The sequence below is a fragment of the Heterodontus francisci genome, chromosome 8 (assembly GCF_036365525.1).
Source record: "Heterodontus francisci isolate sHetFra1 chromosome 8, sHetFra1.hap1, whole genome shotgun sequence".
Lineage (NCBI taxonomy): Eukaryota > Metazoa > Chordata > Chondrichthyes > Heterodontiformes > Heterodontidae > Heterodontus > Heterodontus francisci.
The window spans coordinates 54592586-54617153 of NC_090378.1; the positions used below are offsets into that span (position 1 = coordinate 54592586).

The following is a 24568-nucleotide window of genomic DNA, read 5'->3' on the forward strand; positions in this document are numbered from 1 at the left end:
TCCGCCCAAGTTGAAATCCCGGCCATTTTCTCTCCCCTCTATTACAATATTTTTGGACATGTAACCTGCACCACAGATATTAGATTTATTTGTATTGTATATAACAAGGTAATTAATATTTTTTTCCCATTCAAGATTATGACTGGGTTGCAGTATTTTCCACTTTTGGTTTCCAATTATAGTCCACTACACATCCCGATTCCAGTTCTGCTTACAGCTATTTCTTGTTCCAGTCCCAAACTCTTGCTTACAGCATGTTCTAGTTTGTGACTACCATATATAAACAGTTTGAATTAGCCAATTTTCTAACTTTGCAGGAATTATCAGCACAAAGCTTTTCAGCCAAAGGTATCTGTCGCACAAATTATAGAAACAGAAAATGAAACTTTCTCTGCAGACTAGATTGAATTTTTATTATATATAATATGAAGCTTTCTTCCAGTATGAAGAATAAGTACAATTTTCTGCTGTCAGCTTGTGTACTTTTTATAGTTATTGTGCACTAGAACTCATTGATCTCTATGGAAAATATTAATAGACTTAAAAGTAAATATCTATTGTGATTGATAAAGGTTTAACTACCCAAATGCAACTGTCTTCTTTTTATAATTCATGCCTTTTGCAGCAGTGAAAAATCACCTGGCCTTAAACACACAAACCGTCAAAGCAATGAAAACAGCTCAGAAAACAGCAAGACAGCAGTCAGTGGAGTTCGAGGACACCAAATAAGTAGAAAGGATTTTCGCTCCCAGGCAGCATCATATCCATCTTATAAACAGCTATGAAAAGGGGATAATGTGGTAAAATAGGTCCAGATATATCATCAGAAAAGAAGAAATATTTATATGATCATATTCACTTCCAGCTTAAATCCTAATACTAGTGGTTATCAGCATCTTCTTGAAGCTCAAAGGTTTATGTATTGCAGATTTGAAAGTTTGCAGGTTAAATGCAGTAAGTATTTAAAAGAGGAAAAGATGCGCTGAAATGAATTTCAATTCACACAAGTGCCTCTCATCTCTGCATCTCTGTGAGAAGGAAAATTGAAGGATAGCTAAAGCATGGAAAGGACCTTTCCACATTGTGGATTAGTATGTAAAGGAGAGAGAAAAGTCTTTGTCTAAATTACTATATTTAAATTGTTTCCACCGCTAAAATTGTAATTTTTAAAAACATATTTTAAAAGATTTATTCTGCTACAAAGCCTCATAATAGCTCGTGTTTATCTGTTCTGTCACATGTTATGCTACTGTTGCTTTTGATGTAATAGTTCTATAAGCCATTTGAACAGTTAATAGTTTTGAAATAAAGTCTGGTGATGACTTCCTTCTTCTTTAATCCCTCTTTGTAGATTATTTTCTTTGAGTGACAGCTCTAAGACTCAAAATTGTGACCTTCTTGTTGATAATGTAGTACTCAACTACCTGAGCAAGCATGCTAATTCAGATTTTTAAAGTTTACACCTACCACTCTCACATCTGTAGCAAAAGGGCAGTATCCCTCCTTAGATTCCTCTATATTTCCGACCAAATGAGAGGTAGGTGAGCTAATCTCAGATTTATGCTTTTAAACTGGAAGTCCAGTACCAGATGATTTGCTGTTTATTTTCCCCTGAGGGAAATGCCTTGCCTCTGCAGATAGTCCAGATGAGCCACTGAACTAAACCTCCAGGGAAGTGTGGGGAATGAACTTTCCTTTTCCTTTTCTTCATGTTCTTTAGAAGTCACTTCAGGCTTACCTGCCTTGTTTGGTTAGTTTTGTCAGATTGCCTGCATATCAAGCACCATATGATAGCAGGGTATTTCATATCAGAGATACTGGGATTAGTCGCACCCAACAGAACGGCACTTCTTGTAAATCAGTTCAAGGAGTATCACTATGGGTTCACATTGAACTTCATGGGGCAATTCATCTTACTTTCATGGCTACAGGAAGAATCGCAGTGGAAGATACCAGTAATTAATGTTTCCGGTGAAGTCTGCCAATTCAGAAAATGTTAGGTTACCTTTTGAGAAGGTCATGAGTTTGGTCTAAGGGTTACCACTCAATCAAGCGACATAGCATGTCGTGTGCAACCAATGTGGTTCAATTTGGGGGAAAGAAAGATCTAGTAATTGCAACATACCTCACTTGAATTCCACCTCTTGTCTAGCATTTAAAGAGAGGCATTGACAATGATGGTAGTAAAACTCATGAACTCCTAAGGCAGCTGCATAAGAAAGACCAGCATCTATGTCAGTGAATAGAAAGCAAATAAATTCTTCTTCTTGTCAGTTTAATTACACTTGCTAATGATTGGCTCACTAGCATAAATGCAGTACTATTTTTAATATAATAGGGATGATTTTAAATTATTCTGCCTAGTGGGAACGAGGTGGCAGAGGCCCTAAATTGGAGTGCTGCACTTATCACCTCATCCCTGCTCTGATCCTGTGCACCACCATTTTGCCTGGGACCTTCACAAGGCAGGAGCTTCTTTAAAGTATACAAATCAGAGTCCTATTGCAATCATAGGATGCTGGTTACAGTTTCCAAGTATAAATGGATGGAGCATGCCCAGTGCTTGTTTTGCCATTTGCACTGGGTGGTGAGTGATCTAACCAGTGTTCGGTCCAGGAGGCTGCTCACAAAACAGCCCAGGAAATCTATTATTTTCCTTTTGGTGGGGCCAGAATGAGCAAGAGTACATCTTCAAGGCCCACAAAAAAGAGAATTCAGGCCACTGTTGAACCATCTAAAGGAATACTTCTGTCCCCAGGTCTGACGGTTAGTCAGCTCAGTGTGGGAGCCAACTGATTTTTTTACCCACCCAGAACCAGCAAATTGCAGTGGGGCTCCTATGTTTGGTGTATGCAGATCCCCGCCGGAATGTAAATAAGATCTAGTCTTCTAAATGACTCGGACCTCCAGGCAAGAATCGATGGGCAGCAGGCTTGTTCCTGCTTTGTCATTGCCTACCTGTTTCTCACAGCAGTTAAAATCGGCCCTAATGAGTCAACTGCGAGACACAGGATAGCCTGTTTAAATGTGTGTTGTAAATCTGTCAATTAATCTATCATACTGAAGAGAGCCACATAAGATCAAATTGTGGCACATTGGTTGATAAACAGCAATAAATGTTAATATAGGAATATCAAAAATATGTTTGTACTTCAGCCCTTTTTAAACTTCTGCCGATGGAGAGGACCTCCCCCAAACCATTTTCATCAGCTCAGTTTATTGAAAGTAACAAAATCCAATGCTCTTTCAGTGGTTTATCTAAATCAAATAGCTGAGCACATTATGAACACAAAAACTCACAGTAAATATGAATGTGATGCACTCACTAGTTGAGCATAAACCATTTGTCATGCTGAAATCATCAGAAATGTGGGATGATAGGTACTGAAAACAACTGTGTGGAATTGAATATGAATTACAGTTGTTTCTTTCATTTTGTTGCTCGATAGGACCAAAAATACCAGAAAAATGTATTTCAAGATAAATATTGAATAAAAGAATTAACATCCTGTTTTAATGTATTTCTAAATCTGCTTCTATGAGTGCAGATTCCAGCATCGGCAGCATTTCACAGGTGCACATATATGATAAATGCCTTTCACTTCACAAGATTGTAATTAATGTACTATTTCTCTTCAATATATTGACCTCTTACACTATTGACTGTGGAACAGACTGTTGCAGTAGAATATAGAGATATTTTTTTCTTGGACTCTTCCTTGTATTTCTAAATTGTCTGGAATGACAAAACATTTCCTGCAATCAAGTAAGCAATGCCATTGAAAGGATTAGCATGGAATATCATTTCACTGTTTAGATGCCATTGCCACACACCTTTGCACTTGCAAGTGCTTTAAATACCAGTAAGCTTTAGAGAATGTAACTGAAATGTGAAATACTAACACTAAAAATATGTAAATTCTTTTTGTTGTTTGCAACTAAAGTTTGTATGTGTATGATTAATGTTGCTGTCCAGTTCACAATTTATCTGTCTGTTCTAATTTCAACAAATGAATAGAGACTTAATAAAAGCATGTTTATTTGATAAGGTGCTGTGCTGCTTAATTACTAAAGAATTCATGGTACAAAGCCTCCTGATATATGAATTTTAGATAATCATTGCCTTTCTGTATTAAATCTAAAGCCACAGGGAGAAACATTGTAATTGCCATTTTACATACAATGACAGTCATTGCATCTTGAGGTTCCTTGGGGAATATTTAAACAGTATTGTAAACCACATACCAAGATGTAGACTACCAATATGTTAACTTATCTTTTTTAAATAGAAAAAAAGCAAAATATGCAATGCATACCATTTTAGAGTTTCAATAATGCAAAAATAATATAACAACTTCTCATTGTGTTGTTTATCTTAGTAAAAAGATTTTCTTCAGCCTGGTTTGCACGACAGATCGTTTATATTTAAATTGTTATCCAGTTTTGAATGAATTAATTTCCCAAGAGTTAATGGCTTATGGGTGCAACAGTTATCATGAATGGGATTGCTGCTTGTTCAGCAATACGGTCAAGGAGGAAAATGCACGATTTCTCAAAACAATTAATATTGCAAATCTTTTTAATTGCATAAATGAACTTAATAATCACCATGGCCCATGAACTAGATATTGTTCCCTTCTGGGTCTAATTCTAAAGACTTAGTACCTCATTAAGCAAAATGGTTTTAGAGGCTGATATACCAAAGTAAAACATTATTCTGTTTTTGACTCATTAGCTTCAATTAAAATGGCACAATCTATAAATCTGTGTATATTTGGTGGTTTTGTGTCATTACTTATGCATGCATTTTTTTAAAAAACAGTATCTTCCAAAATATAATTACCTTTTTATACCGTAATATGGTAAACAATATTTTTGGCTAAATAGATTTCACTTTTGTTGCTTATTGCTACATTACTCTTGAAGGTTAGTTATTACTACAGCAACTAAAACTCATCATGTATGAGGTGCTGAATCTTAAAATGAAAAATGACCATGAATTTTTTAAAAATCTAAATGATGACCAGGCTTCAATAATCTAATTTGCTTTTGAGTCGTGATTGGGCATTCCTGAAAACATAACACCAAGTTTTCTGTCATTAACTATATTTTCCTTCAAATATTACTCATTTATATTCAAAAGGCAAATATTTCCCTTTGGTGCAATTTCATAAAAACAGCTTGCAACAGTGCAAAGGGATTTTTGCCTCAGGCTGTTTTGTGTCAGTCAGTGTGTTCATGAAACTTTTTTAAAGCTATATTAAAGAACCAGCATTAATAAAATGTAGAGATAGATGGCAGATGGATGTCAGGATCAGTTACATGAGAATTCATGATTTCTGCCCTCATAAAAAAGTGAAACAAATACAGAGACATAGGGCTGAATTTTATCCCGGTGCTGCGCTGTGCGGCAGCACCCTTTAAACTCAGCAGGGTGCCTGCATTTAGCGGCTGCCACAGAATCCCTGCAATATTACGCACGGGGGCTCATTAGCATCATTGTGCCGAACAGCACACCCCCCCGCCCCCCACCAAATTATGTGGGGTGAGGCAGGACATTCGGCGGAGGAACCCTTTGACAGCTGTCCAGCAGGTGCTGGGGCCCTATTTAAAGTGCCCCAGCACCTGCTTCCTGACAATTGTCAAAGAAATGCTTACCTGCCTGCTGAAGTATGGGGCTGCTGGCAATGTGGCAGCAAAACAGAAAGTGCTGGAGAAACTCAGCAGGTCAGGCAGCATCTGCGGAGAGAGAAGCAGAGTTTACTTGACCAAGTTCACAGACCTGAAAGCTAACTCTGCTTCTCTCTCCATACATGCTGCCTGACCTGCTGAGTTACCCCAGCACTTTCTGCTTTGCTGCCACATACTAACCAAGCTTGTGTCCCAGTGTCCTATGAAGTTGCGATCCTCTTCTTCCACTCAAGTGCAACATTCCTTCCTGTAGGCATGCTGCAACTGGGTGAATAATCTTAATTTACACCTTCCAGGACGTGGGACTTAAATATACTATCAAAGGCAACTACACAACAGAAATAAAACCATAAATGAAGAATAATTACCTACTATGAGCATCTAATCATCTGACTGTGAAAAGCCACAGACTAATATGCATTTGGAATCTATATTCATGTCTCTGCTAACTGTTATGTGAAAATACATGTAATTGCAATTAAAAGATCTTTGTTTAAAAACAGGAAAATATGTATATAGTCTAGCTGCATTGCCAACTAGAAATATTATACCATTAAATATGATCGGCTGCTGCAGAAGCAAAGTGTTCGTGAACATATGTCGATGTTTTATAGTTGAAGAACCATGACAACAGCACAGATTTCCCTCACTAGTCCTGTATTGGTTTTCAAACGTGTGAAAGACAAACCATGCAGCCAGAATTTAGAACAGTTACACGGTGGAATCACCTTTGCATTTAAAGGACCACACCAGAAGCTGAGAATGGCAGAGGTGTACTCTAGGGTGGCCCCACAGTTCAGCGATACCTCCCTGCTCACTCTCCTCCAGGCTATGCAGGCAAGGTGGGAGGTCCTTTTCACCAGTGATGGTAATAAGAGGCCTTCCTGCCTGAACAAGGCAGTCTGGCTGGAGATGGCAGAGGAGGTGAATAGCCATGGGTCCAATGCTGGAAGGGGATGAATGAGTACTTCTGCAGCCAGCTGGTGCCCACTAGGCCTTGTATGCGCAGGGTATGAGTGCCAAAGTCATCCAAAGCCAAAGGACAATCAGATCAGCAGCCTTCCTCCAGTCAGGCTGCTAGCGCAGAGGTTGTACCAAGAAGGGGCAACCTCTCCGTTTACAGAGAACACACTGACACAAATGGGAATACATGGGTGTCACAGCAATGTAAATACGTCTTTCACTAAATGTTTCTCACCAACATGTGTGTCCTTTTCTCTGTGTGAATGATGTGTGCCAGCATGTAGTACCAATGTCACATCCCTGTGCACCGTTGGCCCTTCAGGAGAGCCAACGCATGCAATAACATCGCTGCCATACCACCATTACTCATGAGCGTCTCCACGGATGCAGTGACATGGACATTGGCTCAGTCAGCTGTTCCCTCTAATGGTTCAGACAGAGATGTTGCAGATGCGGACTGGTGCACAGCAGGTGATCGAGGGTGCTGTGTGGCTTGCAGAGCTCATGGTGGTTCCAATGGAGCAGAGACACTTCATCTGATAAGTCACTGCTATGCATCACTAGCTCGCTGCTCGCCCTGAAAGGGGACCCTGGGTGCCTTCTGCCCTCAATGCACCTTTCCTGTTGTAAGTCCTCAGAGTTCTTATAGTCCAAGGAGGATTCCTGCTGACGTCTCTCCACATCATGCCAGGCCTGCCTCCTATTGGATGCATAGTTGTGCATAGCACAGCGAGCAGCAAAGAAAGGAGCTGCCTTTCTGGCTCGCAGTACAGGGCACCACCCGATCTATCCAGGAAGTAGGAGCACATTTTTAGCATGCCGACCGCCTGCTTAATTGTGCCTCTTGTAGCTCCATGGCTGGTATTGTATCTCTCCTCTGCAATAGTGGCAGGGTCTTTCACTGGTGTCCGGAGTCATGTCTGCAAGGGGTATCCCTTGTCTCCAAGAAGCCAGCCCTCCATCTGAGCCAGTTCACTGAAAAGCAGTGTCAGGAGTCATGTCTGCAAGGGGTATCCCTTGTCTCCAAGAAGCCACCCCTCCATCTGAGCCAGTTCACTGAAAAGCAGTGACAGCTGGCAGTGGTGCAGGATCCAGGTGTCATGGCAGCTGCCTGAGACGTGGGCACAGATTTGCATGAAGCGTCTCCGCCGATCACATACCAGCTGTACCTAGATTGAGAGGAATCCCTTAATGGAAATGTCTGCAGCTGGTAGCCTGGCGGGAGGGCTGATGGCTACATGGGTGCAGTGTATGACCCCTTGCACCTTTGGTTATCTGGCAATGGTGTTTAAAATGATGGTCCTATAGGCCTGGCTGTCAGGGTCCGTCCTGAAGTGGACATACTCACTGGCCTTCCGGTACAGGGCATCAGTGACCTCCCTGATACAGCAGTGCACAGCTGACTGTATGACCCCACAAAGGTCTCCAGTGGGCCCCTGAAATGATGCATAAGCGTAAAGGTTAAGAGCCGCTGTCACTATGAGGACCACAAGCCCATGGGCTGCAGGTCATCATTGAGCAGGGCACAGAGATGTGTCACCACTTATTTCTACATCTGCAGTTGCCTCTGACACTGATGTTCTGACATTCGTTGGTATGTCATGTGGGACCTGTAGATGCACAGCGTTCTATAGTGGTGAGTTCCCCTTAGGGGCTGCTGTTCATGACCGGGAGCCTCTACGTAGGCCGCATTTGCCTGTTGGTTTTGCCTGCGGCGCATATGGATCCTCAAGAGAAGGGAATCACACAATCTTTGAGGAGCCATACCCATTTCCATGTGACAACTAAAGTTGCATTCTTCACTTATTCGAAATTTACGAACAGGGCAGGCATTGTTGTTGACAGGTACATCAGGTGCTTTCATGGATCAAATATGTGGCGGGGCATTGCATTGTCCATCTTAGCTCACACTAAGAGTGGCACATCATAACCACATAAAGATTCTACCAGCTGCATCAGTTGCCCCCACCAGCCAGTTACACTCCTACTGTTTCTGGCACCCTCCCCACACACAGGGTGACTAGGGTGTCATTGTTCCTTCATACACACAAACAAACAATGGCACAGAGTTGACACCGTTTACGGAGGGAGGGTACGCAGTACCTCCTTTCATGCTTGCAGGGCTGTGCCCCCAGTAATGCCATCCCCCCTCCCACCTCCCTTCCAGTATGCAGAGTTGAGACCCTGGTTTACAGAGACTTACCTGCACTGTCTGCAATTGCTCCCTCTTCTGCTGTCCTGCTGGCTTCTCTCATTCGTGAATGGGTCGGCATGTGACAGCTGCCCATTCAGCAAATAATCAAAAACTGAGCAGCAATGAGCAGCAGGAAGCATAATCAGGCAAGATAAGTAACGCTTAACCTATTTAAATTAGGGTTCCACCGCCGAGCAGCAGGGGGCCCCACCGAGGCCCCGCCACCACTGGTAAAATGGGGCAGGACATATGCAGCATTGGGCATCATGGCGGGCCTCTCCCACTAGAATATTCCAGCCACCCCCCACCATGACTCCTGACGTCGTAGGGCTGGTAAAATTCAGCCCTTTGAGTCATAACAGCTGCCACAGTAATGGCTGCCATGATGCTTTTAAATCAGGCCCGCACTTTAGAAGTCCTGCCTCCATCTTACAACCTCTGCCATGGAGGGGACTAATTGGCCATCAAACCCGCCCTCCAGGAAATTAGCAACTGGCATCGGGGAAAATTGTGGACTGTGACTACTTTCCCCACCACCACCACCCCCCCCCCCGATATGGGGTTGGTACCCAGTAATGGTTCCGACATCGGTTTCCTGACCCCGGAGGAAAATTCCTGCCCCTTGTGTCAACATATCTTATTCACCTGTGCATGTTGTTTTTGAATTTTAAGGATGCACCTGTATCTATTTCCTCTGCTGGAGCTGTCACATCCTCAGAGGCAGGATAGTGTTCTCATTGTGCAGAAGATTGTAATGTACTTTCTGGGTTCTTGCGTGATGGTGGTGATCGATATCACTTATCTGGTAATTTCTGTGTGCTAATAGTAATGATTGTTTCTCAAGATGTATTAAGCAATTTATATCTCTCATTTTGGGATGGAAAACCAATAAGAATGAGTTCTATACCATTTGGCTATCAAAAACAAAAAGATAGCATGATTTTGCACAGAACAAATGGCATGGAAATTCAAGGTAATTTTTCTACTCTTCAGTGTTATTTCTTTCATGTTTTAATGAGGCACGGTACGCTCATTGCCACATTGAAGAGTTTATTATCACATTCCAATATGGCAGAATCAAGCTTAGGTATGCACCTATATTGTCCCTGTCGCATAGAGCATTTAAATTATCTATCAGCATACAACAAAGGGATGAATAACTTACCCACAAACATTCTCAACAAGGCTGGGACTCATGTCTGACACCAAATAAATGATGATGTCAATAATAAACCTGAAGATATTAAAATATACTCGTAGCTGTTCAAGTTCTTCTGCGACAAATGTCTTAAACTCTCTACTGTCCCATTATACACACAAAGACCTAACAGAATAGGTTGAACTCTGGAGTAAATCTTTGGTAAAAATATTTCACAATGCCTCTGTTATATGTTGTGCAAATGCAATACAAATAGGTTGCGCTTAAGCTCAGGAGCAGAAACATAACCACCATGGATCTGGGCATAATTAATGAAAATAACTTGGAAAAAAACACGAACTATAGAATCTTTGCTCTGCAATGGCAACCAAGGCTAAATCTGTCCACATTAATGACATGTGACAAGGTAAGCACGCTTTCTTTTAAAAAAAAGGGCCATCAAAAATAAAATCTGTAAGATTCCTATCTTTCTGGAGACAGGACTTTGCTGTGTTTTGGCTTATATTTTGCCCTGAATTTTCACTGAAAACCAACAGTATTTATTTGTTGTTTTGATTTTGAGAACAATATCACTGCTTGAGAATATATCATTGTTCAATTTTTTACTATCAGTGTCAAGCATGCCTCAGTAAAGTATAACGGGAAAGATAGACTTGCATTTATGCATTACATTCTTCACAAAACTCAAAACATTTCACATAATTACTATGAAGTTCAGTGGCTGTTATATAAACAAACATGGCAGTCATTTTGTTCACAAAAAGGGACTATAAGGAACAATGAGATGAGTGACTGGTTAATATATTTTTTGGTGGTTTATGATATCTATGCTTCAAATAACCCATCACATTCCTTTGGATGTGGTTTTAAACTAAAGCCCCGAAAAAGGCAGACGTCACAACATATGGTGTAACATCACATTCAAATAAAGCATAGCACCTCTAACAATGCAGTACTCCCTCTGCATTTTATTGGAATGCCATCCTAGATTATAAACTCAAAACGTTCTGGCCCAGAGATTAAACTGCTACCAACTGAAGCAAACCAGCACAGCAGAAAGCTTCTGCTATTTCCCCCGAAACCTCTTTCAATCTCAATACCTTAAAAGCATTCCAAACAGCTGCAACTTCACACATCATCAGGATCTATCTCACTGATTTTGGCAACTAGGCCAATGTGCGGTCAGTTTTGTTGGTGTGAACTAGTGACCAAATAACTAATTAAAATTTATTTCACATGGATCTTCACTGCCATTAATTAGATATATAACACTTCCATCCCAGATCCCAATGCACCTTAAATTAAGGGCTGAATTTTACTGGCTCCTCGACGCCGTGGGTCACGGCGCAGGGACCAGGAAAACTCTTGGGGAGAGGCCCGCCTCGACCCCCGTGCTGTCGAGAAGGGCCTGGCGCAAATTACCCGTGGCAGCTGCGTCACCCCAATTAGAATATGTTAAACAGTACTTACCTCTGCAGATTATGCAGCCCGCCGCCTCTCGATGCACATTTCCTGATTTTACTTTGAACGGGTGTCTGTCACATGCCGTCCCGTTCACGATTTTAAAAGCTGGCCGGTCATCGGAGGCAGAAGGTTTCGCTACAGAAGGTAAGTTCCGTTGCCAGGGATCTCACTCTGCATTCTTAAAGGGAGGAGGAAAGGGGGGATTACAGGGGTCTTACTCTGCATTCTGGGAGGGAGGGGGGATTACAGGGGTCTCAGTCTGCATACTGGAAGGCGGGGGGATACTCAGGGGTCTCACTCTGCATACTGGAAGGGAGGAAGGAGGGGGGGATACTCAGGGGTCTCACTCTGCATTCTTAAAGGGAGGAGGGAGGGGGGTTTACAGGGGTCTCACTCTGCTTACTGGAAGGGAAGAGGGGGGATTACAGGGGTAACAGCTCTGCATTCTTAAAGGGAGGAGGGAGGGGGTCTGAGATTACTGGAGGGAAAACTTTTCAGACATGAAGGGAGGGAGGGTAGACAGTACCTCCCTTCATGCCTGCAGAGCTTTCCCTCCAGTAATCTCAGACCCCCTCCCTCCATAAACAGTGTACTCTCTGCATTTGTTTGTGGTTGTGAAGGAGCAATGACACTCTAGTCACCCTGTGTGTGGGGAGGGTGCCTGAAAGGGTAGGAGCATGAAGGTTATATGGATGGTGGGGAAATAGATTCAGCTGGTAGGATCTTGTTGTGGTCATGCTGTGCCACTCTGAGTGTTGGCCAAGATGGGCAATGCCATGGCACACCACATAGTTGATCCATGAAAGCATCTGATGTACCTGTCAACACCAATCCCTGCCCAGTTAGGAACCTTTGAATACATGAAGGGTTCAACTTTATTTATCACATGGATATAGGTATGGCTCAACCTACATTATGTGATCCTCTGCTCCTGAGGATCCATATGCGCCAGAGGCAAAAGCAACAGGCAGGTGCGATCCACGTGGAGGCCCCCAGTCGTGAGCAGCAGCCCCCAAGGGGAGCTCATAGAAACATAGAAAGCTTGCCACTATGATTGTCGTGCATCTACAGGCCCCACAAGACATGCCATCGGATGTCAGAGCACCAGTGTCAGAGGCATGTAGAGAGGGTGGTGACACATCTCTGTGCCCTGCTCAAAGATGACCTGCAGCCCATGGGCTTCGGTGGACATCCTATGCCTTTGGTCCTCATAGTGGCAGCAGTTCTCAAGCTTGACGCCCATGCAGCTTTTCAGGGACCAATCTTTGTGGGGTCACACAGTCAGCAGTACACTGCTGCATCGCTGAACTATGGGGCCATCCTAGACCACCCCTCTGTCATCTTTGGTTTTTGCTCTGGTCCTTTAAATGCAAAGGTGATTCCACAATGTAACTGCTCTAACTTCTGGCTACAAGGTTTTTCTTGCACGTTTGAAAACTAATGCAGGACCAGTGAGGAAATCTGCGCTATTGTCCAGGTTTTACATCTGTGACAGATTGACACATGTTCACGAACACTTTGCTTCTGCAGCAGCTGATCATAATTATTGATGTAATATTTCTGGTTTGCAATGCAGCTAGAATATAAACATGTTTTCCTGGTTCTTTAAGAAGTACTTTTAATTCCAATTACATGTCTTTTCACATAACCGTTAGAAGCGAAATGAATACAGATTCCAAATGCATATTAGTCTGTGGCTTTTCTGCGAGGCGATTACAAGCCCATAGTAAGTAGATATTCTTAAATTATGTTTTTATTTCTGTTGTGTATTTGGCTTTTATGATACAATTCAGTCTCACGTTCTGGTATGTGCAAGATTAAGATTATTCACCCAAGTGCAGCATGCCAACAAGAAACAAATTTACACTTGACCCGTCAGCAAGGTCCAGAGCCCTAGTGCTGTTGAGGACCTGCCAGCACTGATACATGCGGCTTCCTATGTAAATGAACCGGTGTCAGATAGGGTAGCAGTGTCTTAGCTTTCTCTTTTTTGAGGATCTCAACTGCACAGGACAATGGGACAAAGCAAAGTAAGTATGTGGCAGCAAAGCAGGAAGTGCTGGGGAAGCTCAGCAGATCTGCCAGCATCTGTGCAGAGAGAAGCAGCTTCCAGACCTGCTGAGTTTCTCCAGAACTTTCTGCTTTGCTGCCAGATTGCCAACGTCCCCACTTTTCAATAGTGAGGTAAGTATTTATTGGCAGCTGTCAGGAAGCAGGTGCTGGGGCGCTTTAAATAGGGCCCCAGCACCTGCTACATGGCTGAGCCAACATCCATCATGGCACCAGATGTCCCGCCTCTCTCCATGTAATGGGGGTGGGGGGGGGGGGGGGCGGGCGGCACGTCGCCATGATGCTAATGAGCCCCTGCGCAAAATATTGTGGGGACTCAGTGGCGGCCGCTGCGTGTGGACGGACTGCTGACTTCAAAGCGCACCACTGTGTGTTGCGGCGCGCTAGTAAGATCCAGCCCAGAATGCGAGCTCCAGTGCAACAGGAGGACAGGCAGAAGTCTGGCACCCAAGGCAGGGCTGCGCCCATACTTCACAGATGCAGACCCTGAGGACTTACTGGAGGCTGAGAGAAAGACAGAGAGAGCAGGGACGTCCTGTTTCCAGAGTTTGGCAGAGGGCCTGGCAAGAGGTGTCAGAAACCATGAGCAGCAGAAGTGTCATGCAGAGGGACTGGGTGCAGTGCCACAAGAGGTTTAATGAACTTCTTCCCTCTAGCAAGGTAAGTGCAACACGAGACCCTGATGACAGACCTCTGGGTATGCAACCTCCAGCAGACACATCAGTTGGGCAGTCTGAGGGTGCAAAGTGCTCCTGAACATGGGAGAAATGTGTGCCCAGGATACTTACTGACCCCTCAGCAAGGTCCAGAGCCCTAGTGCTGTTGAGGTCCTGCCAGCATTGCTACATGTGGCTTCTTATGTAAATGAACCGCTGTCAAAGAGGGTAGCAATGTCTTATCTCTCTCTTTTTTATCCCTGCAGGAGAAGAGGGCACATAATTCATGGGCAAGGGCATTCACAGGAGGAGGAGTGTCCCAGCTCACTATCCTCGCTGCCATGGAGGTGGGACTGATGGAAATCGCCAGGATGGCTCAGCAGGACCAAGTAGGGGACAGAGAGATGGGAATACCTGGAGAAGAGGTTGAAAAGATATTGATATCTGTAGATGAAGGGAGTGATGTGTACTCAGCTGCATTGGGAAGCCTCAGCACTGCAGAGGCTTCTGCTGTCACAGGCAATTCCTCATGATCTCCTTCTTGTGTCTCCCACAGGGTCAGTCATCGAGGGAAATGCCAAAGTGCAGAAGCATCACCATGGGCATCTCAAGCAGCTGAGACAGCAAAGCCAGCACCGTCACATCATACAAGTGAAATGTCCACCAGTGCAGATACCTACATTGGTGGGTCCTTGTGCGTGGTTAGAAAGTGTGGCACTGGGTGAAAAGCACGGCACTAGTCAGCAGGAGGAGGTGAGAGAGACAGATGTGGGCAGTCCCCCTTGGAGGATGGAGGACAGACACAGCCATGCTCAGTTGGGCGCAGAAGCAGGGCCTCGGGAGTCACAAGTAAGGAGGCTCTACCTGGACCAGCAGCGAGAGATGTGTATCCATATGTCGGAGTTCCCTGAGGCAGTGAGTGGTTATGGGCTGAGGATGGAGGAGTTTATTCACCTCATATGTGCCATCATGGCTCAGGGCTTTGAACACATGAGCTCTTCCAATGATAGAGTGACCAACCTCATGGAGAACCACATGCTGCAGTGGATGCAGAATCAGCGCAGTGGCATCGTTACAAAAGTGCTTCCATTTTTTCATATTCTTTTTTTTAGGACTTATGTTAAAACTGAAAAGGTTCCATAGATGTATTTTATTTTTACCAAGCTCACTGAAAGGACGTTTGAGATGTTGTTTGAAAATCACCTGTACTGGAAGTCATGTGCTTTGGGCTCAGTAAACAACAGAATCCTTGGTGACCTGGGAAAAAACAGTTACAGAGAAGCCACATGTCAAGTTTTATGGCGGTCAAGAGGCTGACTCTCTCTTTGGGGTTCGGACATTGTTTTCAGTTTTAGTTATGTGTGAACTGCTTGAAGACAGTTGGTATTTTCCTGCCAAGGGAAAAAAATAACACTCAGCTCACCTCTTTCTCTACCTCTTTGAAGAAATCCTGCACAGATCCAGTGTAGGAGAGCTAAAATCCCTAGTGCTGCATAGCTCCTGAGAAACTGGAAAAAAATCCTGCAATTCAAGTGTGTGCTGGTGGACAATCCTGATGCCACATTTCTCCTGGAAAGCCTAATAGAATAATTTTTGATATCACCAGAATGGACTGCTTCTGAAATGATCCCAGTGACCTGTTTCCAAATACCCGGACATCAGACCAAAAAAGGGACAATTGACATCCTTCCATATCTTCCCTTTTTTTCATCAAGAACTAGCAAGTATGTGGCCAAAGTAGTTTTTTTGGTCTTTTTTGTAACTTACGACCAGGTGAGAAAGGTGTCTAGGGGTCCCTCTTAGCCTTCACCTGGTCTTACTGTAACAGGGTTTAATTTTAAACACACTGTGTTTTTAGCTCCTCTTTGGTGAATCCTTGTTCACCGCTTTCCAATTATAAGGCAAAGAAACCAGCACAAACAGGCTTTCTTAGGTTTAAAGAAGAAAAGTTGAAATTTATTAAACTTAAATGTAAACTCTAATTCGGTTGATGCCTACGGATACACGACGCGCGCACGCTAGCATGCATATGCGATATATACATGCAAAGAGACTGAAAAGAGCAGAAGAAAAATAAAGTGGAAAAGTTTGAGGCAATCTCTGAAGAGTTGTTGTTACAGTTCTTCAAGCTCACTGTAGAGTCCTTGATTATAGGTAGACCTTGCTTTTGTTTGGGGCCCAGTAGTCTTCTTAAACCTTGTTTGTTGTAGAAGACTTTTCTCTCTTGGAGTTCATGTGTCTTCTGTGGAATCAAAGGCTTGTGAGAAAGAGATGGCAGCAGAGAGGAGAGAGATCTCAGTCTAGGAGCAAACAGACTTTCTGCCTTCAAACTCTCTGTGGCCAGTTCAAAAGAAAACCCTGGAACAGCCAGGTAGTCATGTGACTTGTTGATTGTATCCTCCGTGGCAGGCCCTGGAATGCGTTACCTCACCTTTGATATCTGTTAGTATTGTCATGCAGGCCCCCACCTGCCAAGACTGAGGCACACATTATTTCGCCACATGAACATTGTGGCTGGGAAGAAAAGAGGGCCTTTCACAAGAAATTGCCAAGCCCCTGATTGGAAAGGCATCTGCATGCTAGCAGACAGTGTTGGAAGAATGGACCCAATCCTTGCTTCCCCAATACACAGAAGTGGTCAGACCAGTTTAGTCACATGACTAACTGTCTGTTGGAGTTTTTTAAATTTGAACTTGCAGAGAGAAAGAAACTCAGAAAGCTGTTTGCTCCTGGACTGGAAAAGATCTCTCTCCTGTCTGCTCTCATCTCATTCTCACCAGCTTCAGAAAACACTAAAGACACGTAAACTCAAAGAGAGAAAAGTCTCCTACGTTTCAGAAGAATACTGGGCCCCAATGAAAAGTAAGAGCTGTCTATGATCAAACATTCTACGGCGAGCTGGAAACACAGAAACAGTAACAAGAAACCCCCTTCACAGACTGCCTCAAACCTCTCTACTTTATTTTTCTTCTGCTCTTTTCTGTCCCTAATTACATGTGTGTATGAAGTGGAGAATTCGTTCTCCCTTCCCCACGGTAATCAGATGAGACAGAAGTTTCTTCCTTGACCGGTTTATTCAAGCATATGCAGGGGAACAGTAGCTCATCAGAGACCTTACCAATTTCCCCAATCGTTTACAGACATGGCTTTAAGTATACAGTGAAATAAATTGATAAAACTCTATTCACCAATCCAGTCCAAACATTATCTTATCAATATCCAATCATGATGATCGGTTTACATCATTCCTTGCAAAAATTTCAATCCTTCAATCACTAATTGTGCATGTACATTGTGGTTGTACAATTCTGAAAAAAGACAGGACTTATCCTGTTAGGAGTTAACTTTTAGTCCGCAGTTTCCTGTAATTACGGTTAGTTCTTCGTTAATACTTATCAGATGTCTCCTGTCTCCTGCTTTTCGGTTACTTATTTCCTATATATATATATATACATACCAGATATTGTCTCATTGTCCTGTTTCTGCTGAATGAGAATTTTATAGCATCTCCTGTCCATAGCTCTTTGCCTTTCCATTGTACGTTTTAACTATTAAGGACATCTGCTAATCTCAGTTCTGCATTCTTGTTTTTGTAGGAGTTATTTCATACGACCCTTATGTTTTCTGCTGACATTCCATGTTTCTTCTATAGACGTGTTTTTGCCTAAGTCTCTCATTCAACCTATACTAAACTTTTCAGTCCTCAGGTTCCCTTTCAGTGTATCACATGTGCATGCTAGCGTGGGCGCGTCGTATATCCGTAGGCGTTAACCAAATTAAAGTTTAAGTTTTAATAAATTTCACTTTTCTTCTTTAAACCTAAGAAAACCCGGTGTGCCCATTTCTTTGCCTTATAATTGGAAAGTGGTGAACAAGGATTCACCAAGGGGGAGCTCAAAACACAGTGTGTTTAAAAATTAAACCCTGTTACAATAAGACCAGGTGAAGGCTGAAAAGACACCTAGACACCTTTCTCACCTTGTTGTAACAGTATGTAAATACTTTTTTCCAGCCATGGCTGATCTGTTTAACAAATCATTTCTTCGCAACAATAACAGTTAAAAATCAATGTTCATGACAAAATTGATGTGCCTCATTCTTGGCAGGTGGGGGCCTAGCCTAGTAAGAGACCTCTGCAGAAAGATTTTATGTATTTTTTCCAGTGTGTGTGTGGATGTAATTGGGGAAATTTAAAAAGGAAACTTTCATATTTCAGTTTGTGTGTTAATGCTTTGCTTCGCTACTGGTTAAGTCTTGCTTGATGATAAACTGATAATTTTTTAGTTTATTAAAGAAACTTGGTTGGTGTATTTTATTCTGAGATAAAAAAATAGAGTATATGATTGGCTGTATCGGTAACCAGATAAACATTACATGTATGTTGTGAACTGTGGAGAAGTGGAACTAGAAAAGACAGTGCACTCCTCCCCCCTGAGTTATAGCAACATGCACGTAATGCATCCAAAGCTAGGTAGCATGGACTGGTCAGTGGCGCTGATGATGCAAAGATGCATGAGGATGAGGAAGGCTCCCCTCATGCGGTGCCATCATCATCGTCGGCCTCCTTGGCCCTTCTGACTGAGGGACCATCTATGCAGCTGCACCCTGTGACGGAGCCAATCCTGCATTGATGCCAGTGCAGCAGTTTCTGGAGGTGCTCCCACTGGCATCTCTATGATGAGAAGAACTGCCACGCGCATCTCAGCTGCAAGCAGACACAAGTGAGCAGGCTGCCTCTGCCTCAACTGTGGCCACAAGGGGGAGCACCGCATAGAAGTTGCCAAGAACGGAGACCACTGCTTGGTCAGTGCACTGAGTGTGGTTCACTGGAGTTCATTTCAGTTGTTATTGTGTACTTTGTTTTTTTCAATTCGTTTCAAGGGATGTGGGCATTTCTGACAGGGCCAGCATTTGTTGCCCATCCCTAATTTCCCTTGAGAAGGTGATGGTGAGCCACCTTCTTGAATCGCTGCAGTCCCGCTGGTGTGTGTACACCCACAATGCTATTAAGGAGTTCTAGGATTTTGATGCAGTGGCAGTGAAGGAACAGCGATACAGTGTGTGGCTTGGAGGGGAACCTACAGATGGTGGTGTTCCCATGCTTCTGCTGCCTTCTAGGTGGAAGAGGTCATAGGTTTGGAAGATGCTGTCGAAGGAGGCGCAGTGAGTTGCTGCAGTGCATCTTGTAGATGCTGCCACTGTGTGAAGGGAGTGAATGCTGAAGGTGGTGGATGGGGTGCCAACCAAGCGGGCTGCTTTGTCTTGGATGGTGTCAAGCTACCTGAGTGTTGTTGGAGCCACACTTATCCAGGCAAGGGGAGAGTATTCCATGATACTCCTGACTTGTAGATGTTGGACAGGCCTTGGGGAGTCAGGAGGTGAGTTATTTGCTGCAGAATTTGCAGCTTCTGAGCTAACTCTTGTAGCCAGAGTATTCATATGGCTGGTCCAGTTCAGTTTCTGGTTAATGGTAACCCCCAGGATGTTGATAGTGGGGGATTCAGCAATGGCAATGCCATTGAATGTCAAGACGAGATGGTTACATTTTCTGTTGTTTGAGATAGTCATTATCTGGCACAAATGTTACTTGCCACTTATCAGCCCAAGCCTTGTTGCATATGGAACAGCTTCACTATCTGAGGAGTTGCAAATGGTACTGAACATCATACAATCATCAGCAAACATCCCCACTTCTGACCTTATGATGGAGGGAAGGTCATTGATGAAGCAGCTGAAGATGGTTGGGCGTAGGACACTACCCTGAGGAACTCCTGCGGCTGAGTTTTTTTATTCTTTCATGGGATGTGGGCATCACTGGCAAGGCCAGCATTTGTTGCCCATCCCCAATTTCCCTTAACAACTGAGTGACTTGCTTGGCCATTTCAGAGGGTAGTTAGGAGTCAACCACATTGCTGTGGGTCTGGAGTCACATGTAGGCCAGAACAGCAGATTTCCTTCCCTAAAGGACATTAGTGAATTAGATAAGTTTTTACAACAATCGATGATAGTTTCATGGGTACCATTACTGACACTAGTTTTCAATTCCAGATTTTTATTAATTGAATTTAAATTCCACCAGCCCATGGTGGGATTTGAAGCCATGCCCCCAGGGCTTCAGCCTATGCCTTAGGATTACTAGTCTAGTGACATTACCACGACATCACCGTCTCCCCATATGATTGTCTCCAACAACCACAATCATTTTCCTTTGCGCTAGGTATGACTCCAACCAGTGGAGAGTTTTCCCGCTGATTCCCATTGACTTCAATTTGGCTAGGGTTCCTTGATGCCACACTGTGTCAAATGCTGCTTTGATATCAAAGGCAATCACTCTCCCCTCACCTCTGGAGTTCAGCTCTTTTGTCAATGTTTGGACCAAGGCTGTAATGAGGTCAGAAGCTGAGTGGCCCTGGCAGAACCCAAACTGAGCATCAGTGAGCAGATTGTTGCTGTTTAAGTGCTGCTTGATAGCACGGTAGATAAGAACATAAGAGCATAAGAAATAGGAGCAGGAGTAGGCCATTTGGTCTCTCAAGCCTGCCCCGCCATTCAATAAGATCATGGCTGATTTGCCCCAGACCTCAACTCCTCTTTCGTGCCAGCCCTCAACTCCCCGATATTTCAAAAATCTATCTACCTCCTCTTTAAATACTTTCAGTGATCTAGCCTCCACAACTCTCTGGGGTAGAGAATTCCAGTCATTCACTACCCTCTGAGAGAAGAAATTCCTTTGTATCTCAGTTTTAAATGAGTGTCCCCTTATTCTATAACTATGTCCCCTAGTTCGAGATTCCCCCACCAGTGGAAACATCTTCTCAACATCTACCCTGTCAAGCCCCCTCAGAATCTTGGACGTTTCAATAAGATCACCTCTCATTCTTCTAAACTCTAATGAATAAAGGCCTAACCTGTTTAGCCATTCCTCATAAGTCAACCCCCTCATCCCAGGAATCAGCCCAGTGAATCTCTTTTGAACTGCCTCCAATGCCAGTTTATCCTTTCTTAAATACGGGGACCAAAACTATGCACAGATCTCCAGATGCGGCCTCACCAACACCCTGTACAGTTGTAACAAGTCTTCCCTATTTTTAAAGACTGCATTTGCTGACAATGCTACCACTAGGGGGCGCTGTTGTGGCACATGTGCAAGTGCAGCATGTGCCACTAAAACGTCACAGACTGCGACTGAAGGCAGCTGCCAGGACTAAAGATGGCGCTGCTCAAATAATCACATGGAGGCAACCTAACAAACACATGTCAGCACACAATGGCGGAGTGAGAGAACGAACGAGTGGGCCGGGGGGAGGGGGGAGCGGGCCTGGTAGGAGCGGAGCGGTCGGCGAGTGGGTGAGCTAACGGCCCGGTGATGGAGGGGAGCGGAGCGGGCCTGCGGGGAGCGGAGCGGCCGGCGAGTGGTCGAACGAACGGCCCAGTGACGGAGTGAAGCGGTGTGGCCGGAGACAGCAGCGTGAGGGGGGGGTGTGTTTTTCTACGCATGCACCATAAATTTGCAACGGCAAAAGACTTACCAAACTTACCCGCACCCGGCGACACCAAGGTCTTCGGCCGCTCGCTCCCCGTGGCTCTCTACAGCCTCTCGCTTCCAGCCCTCTCCATCCAGCCGTTCTCTCCAGGTGCAGATCCCCCATCCAGCCGCTTTCTCCCCTACTTCTCAACTGTACTTCAGGCATTGCAGCTGTCTGGTGCCTGCCTTTTGCATCCCTCTCTTCAGGAGCTTCTGAATATAACTCCCTGCCACTACTCCCCCACCTCCCCCTCTCAACCTCCCCCGCACCCCCCACCCCTTCACAACACCCCCTCTCCCACCCCACCCCTTCACAACCCCCTCCTTCTTCCCTCTCCCCCCCACTCCCTCACCCCCTCATAACCCCCCCACCCCCCCGCAAGGACCACACCGCAGTTGAATATCTGAAGTGCAGTTGCAAAGTCGGGAAAATAACATCAAAAACCTCAACAATTCCAGGTTTAATTATTGAGAAATTTTATTAAGTGCATTAAACATTCGAGGCACTGCTGTGCATGGATACATGAGTGTTGTGTTGCCAGCATTCCCGTGAGACAGACAGGTCGAGTCTCTGCTATGAAGAACTAAAGAGATTGTTCCTGGAGAGCCTTGTGGTGAATGAACGCGTGGCTCTCTATTCCACTACTGTATTGTCCATGTGAAGAAGGCAAAGTCACAAGAGTCTGAGCTCAGTCTATTCTTGGTGAATGTTCCCCAAATGCATCCCAATGTGCGCTCCCACTTCATCCATAAATGCAAGGTTCCTTTCCGTATCGTGACAAGCTCCACAGCATGATCCAGTTGCCTTCGTTGCTTGAATGCTGACTTTAAGTCTCAAGGATTGTTTTCTCAAGGGCATGTTTTACATGAAAAGAAATAAAGAAAGAACATCAGTGTCAGAGCTTCCCTCCTCCAATGAAATTACTGTTGAGCATGCTTTATGTTCTGCAGTAAAGGCATGTACTGATAACACCGCCAATGAATCACTTAGTACCCAACTCAGCTGTAGGAGTCAGGATGATGTTACTGCCCCTATCTCGTGATGGTTCACTGCTGCTCTCAGGGAAAACATGAATGATGTGAGGGTGCTGGAAAAAGAAGCACATTTCTTTAGGACTATGAACATAAAGCAGGCCATTTAGCCCAGCTGTTCCCTGCTAGTGGTTATGCTACTCGTGCGCCTTCCCATCCGCTCCCATTTAATCCTGCCTACTACTATCAGCATCACCTTCCATTTCTTTCGCTCTTATCAACCTTTGCGTTCAAGCAACACTCCCACCTCACCAGTTGTGTACTCAGCAAGAGCATTCACATTTGTACTACCACTGGACACAGCATGCTTGTTTCTTTCAGTGCTCAGTTTCTTCTTTCTGAATGTTCCCCAAGTGCTTGACCGCTTTGGATGCCCTCTGCTTGACAGGCAGCAGCTGGCAATTGCGGAGTCTCACAAGGCTCTGCATGGTTGTTTCAAGGGCGGATGGGGAAACATGTGGCTGTGTGTCCATGTGCACGGCTCTAATGAGTGCAGGAACAGAGCAACTTACAACAGGGACTGGAGCAGATGTACTGCCTGCACACAGCCCCAGACAATGGAAAGGATTTTAGTGCAGTGCAGTGGACTGGAGCACATGCAGTGCCCCAGACAATGGAAATGTTTTCAGAGCAACTTACAACAGCAGAGCAACTTACCTTGGAGCAATCTCCTCTTACTAATAAAAATGAAGCAGACTGAAATCTCCAAAACAACTAAATAATTGCTATAAAATGCCCGACGAAACCTCTCCTCCTTCCACTTTCAGAAACTCGCGCCGAAGCTTTGACGCATGCGTGAATATCAGAAGGTTGACGCATGCGTGAATACCCGTTGGTGTTGCATAAAGCGCATGCGCAGAGGCCGACCAGGCGCGTTGCCCGAAGCACACGTCACGCGATGACGTCATCGGCGCATGCGCTAACCAGTCCTGGCAAGCCGGAATGCAGCGCATGCGCAGAGAGCAGGAGACCGTCTGCGCATGTGCGCACCGCGGCGCAGCCCGATGACGTCAGTGGCAGGCTGCGTTGTCAGGAATCACTTTGATTTTTAAACTCCAACCCCCTAGCAACAAAGACCAAAATTCCATTTGCCTTCTTAATTACTTGCTGCGCCTGCATGCTAACTCTTTGTGTTTCATGCACAAGAGCACCCAGATCCCTCTGTGCTGCACTTTTTTGGAGTGTCTCTCCATTTAAATAATAGTCTGCCTTTTGATTCTTCCTACTAATGTGCATGACCTCACACTTTCGTACATTAAACTCCATCTGCCAAATTTTTGCCCACTCACTCAACTTAACAGCCTATCTATATCCCCTTGCAGATTCCTTATGTCCTCATCACAACATGCCCTCCCACCTATTTTTATATCATCAGCAAATTTGGATATATTACACTCTGCCCCCTCCTCCAAGTTATTAATATAGCTAGTAAATAATTGAGGCCCTAGGACTGATTCTTGTGGCACTCCACTAGTTACGTCTTTCCAACCTGAAAAAGACCCATTAATCCCGACTCTCAGTCTTCCGTGTGTTAACCAATCCTCAATCCATGCTAATATATTACCCCCAATACCGTGAGCTTCCATCTTGTGCAATAATCTTTTATGTGGCACCTTATCAAATGCCTTCTGGAAATCCAAATACACTACATCTACTGGTTCCCTTTGATCAACTCTGCTTGTTATATCCTCAAAGAACTCTAGCAAATTTGTCAAACGAGATTTCCCTTTCACAAAACCATGTTCACTCTGATGAATTGCGTTAAGCTTTTCTGATGCCAGGTGCGTATCCATTGTCTCTCGAGATAAGGAGGC

General features: G+C 44.3%; 1 protein-coding gene across 2 annotated transcripts in view; it reads left to right on the forward strand.

Annotated features, from left to right (window-relative positions):
* agbl4 (AGBL carboxypeptidase 4) overlaps positions 1-4026 on the forward strand; it is a 1307642-nt gene extending 1303616 nt beyond the window's left edge. Inside the window, exon 13 of one of the 2 annotated variants that reach the window (XM_068036420.1) lies at positions 626-4026. In XM_068036420.1, the coding sequence (XP_067892521.1) occupies positions 626-785 (160 nt within the window). In that variant the 3' untranslated portion in view covers positions 786-4026. The remainder of the gene's footprint in view (positions 1-625) is intronic. The other variant, XM_068036421.1, reaches the window with a different exon arrangement.
* Positions 4027-24568: the final 20542 nt, after the last annotated feature.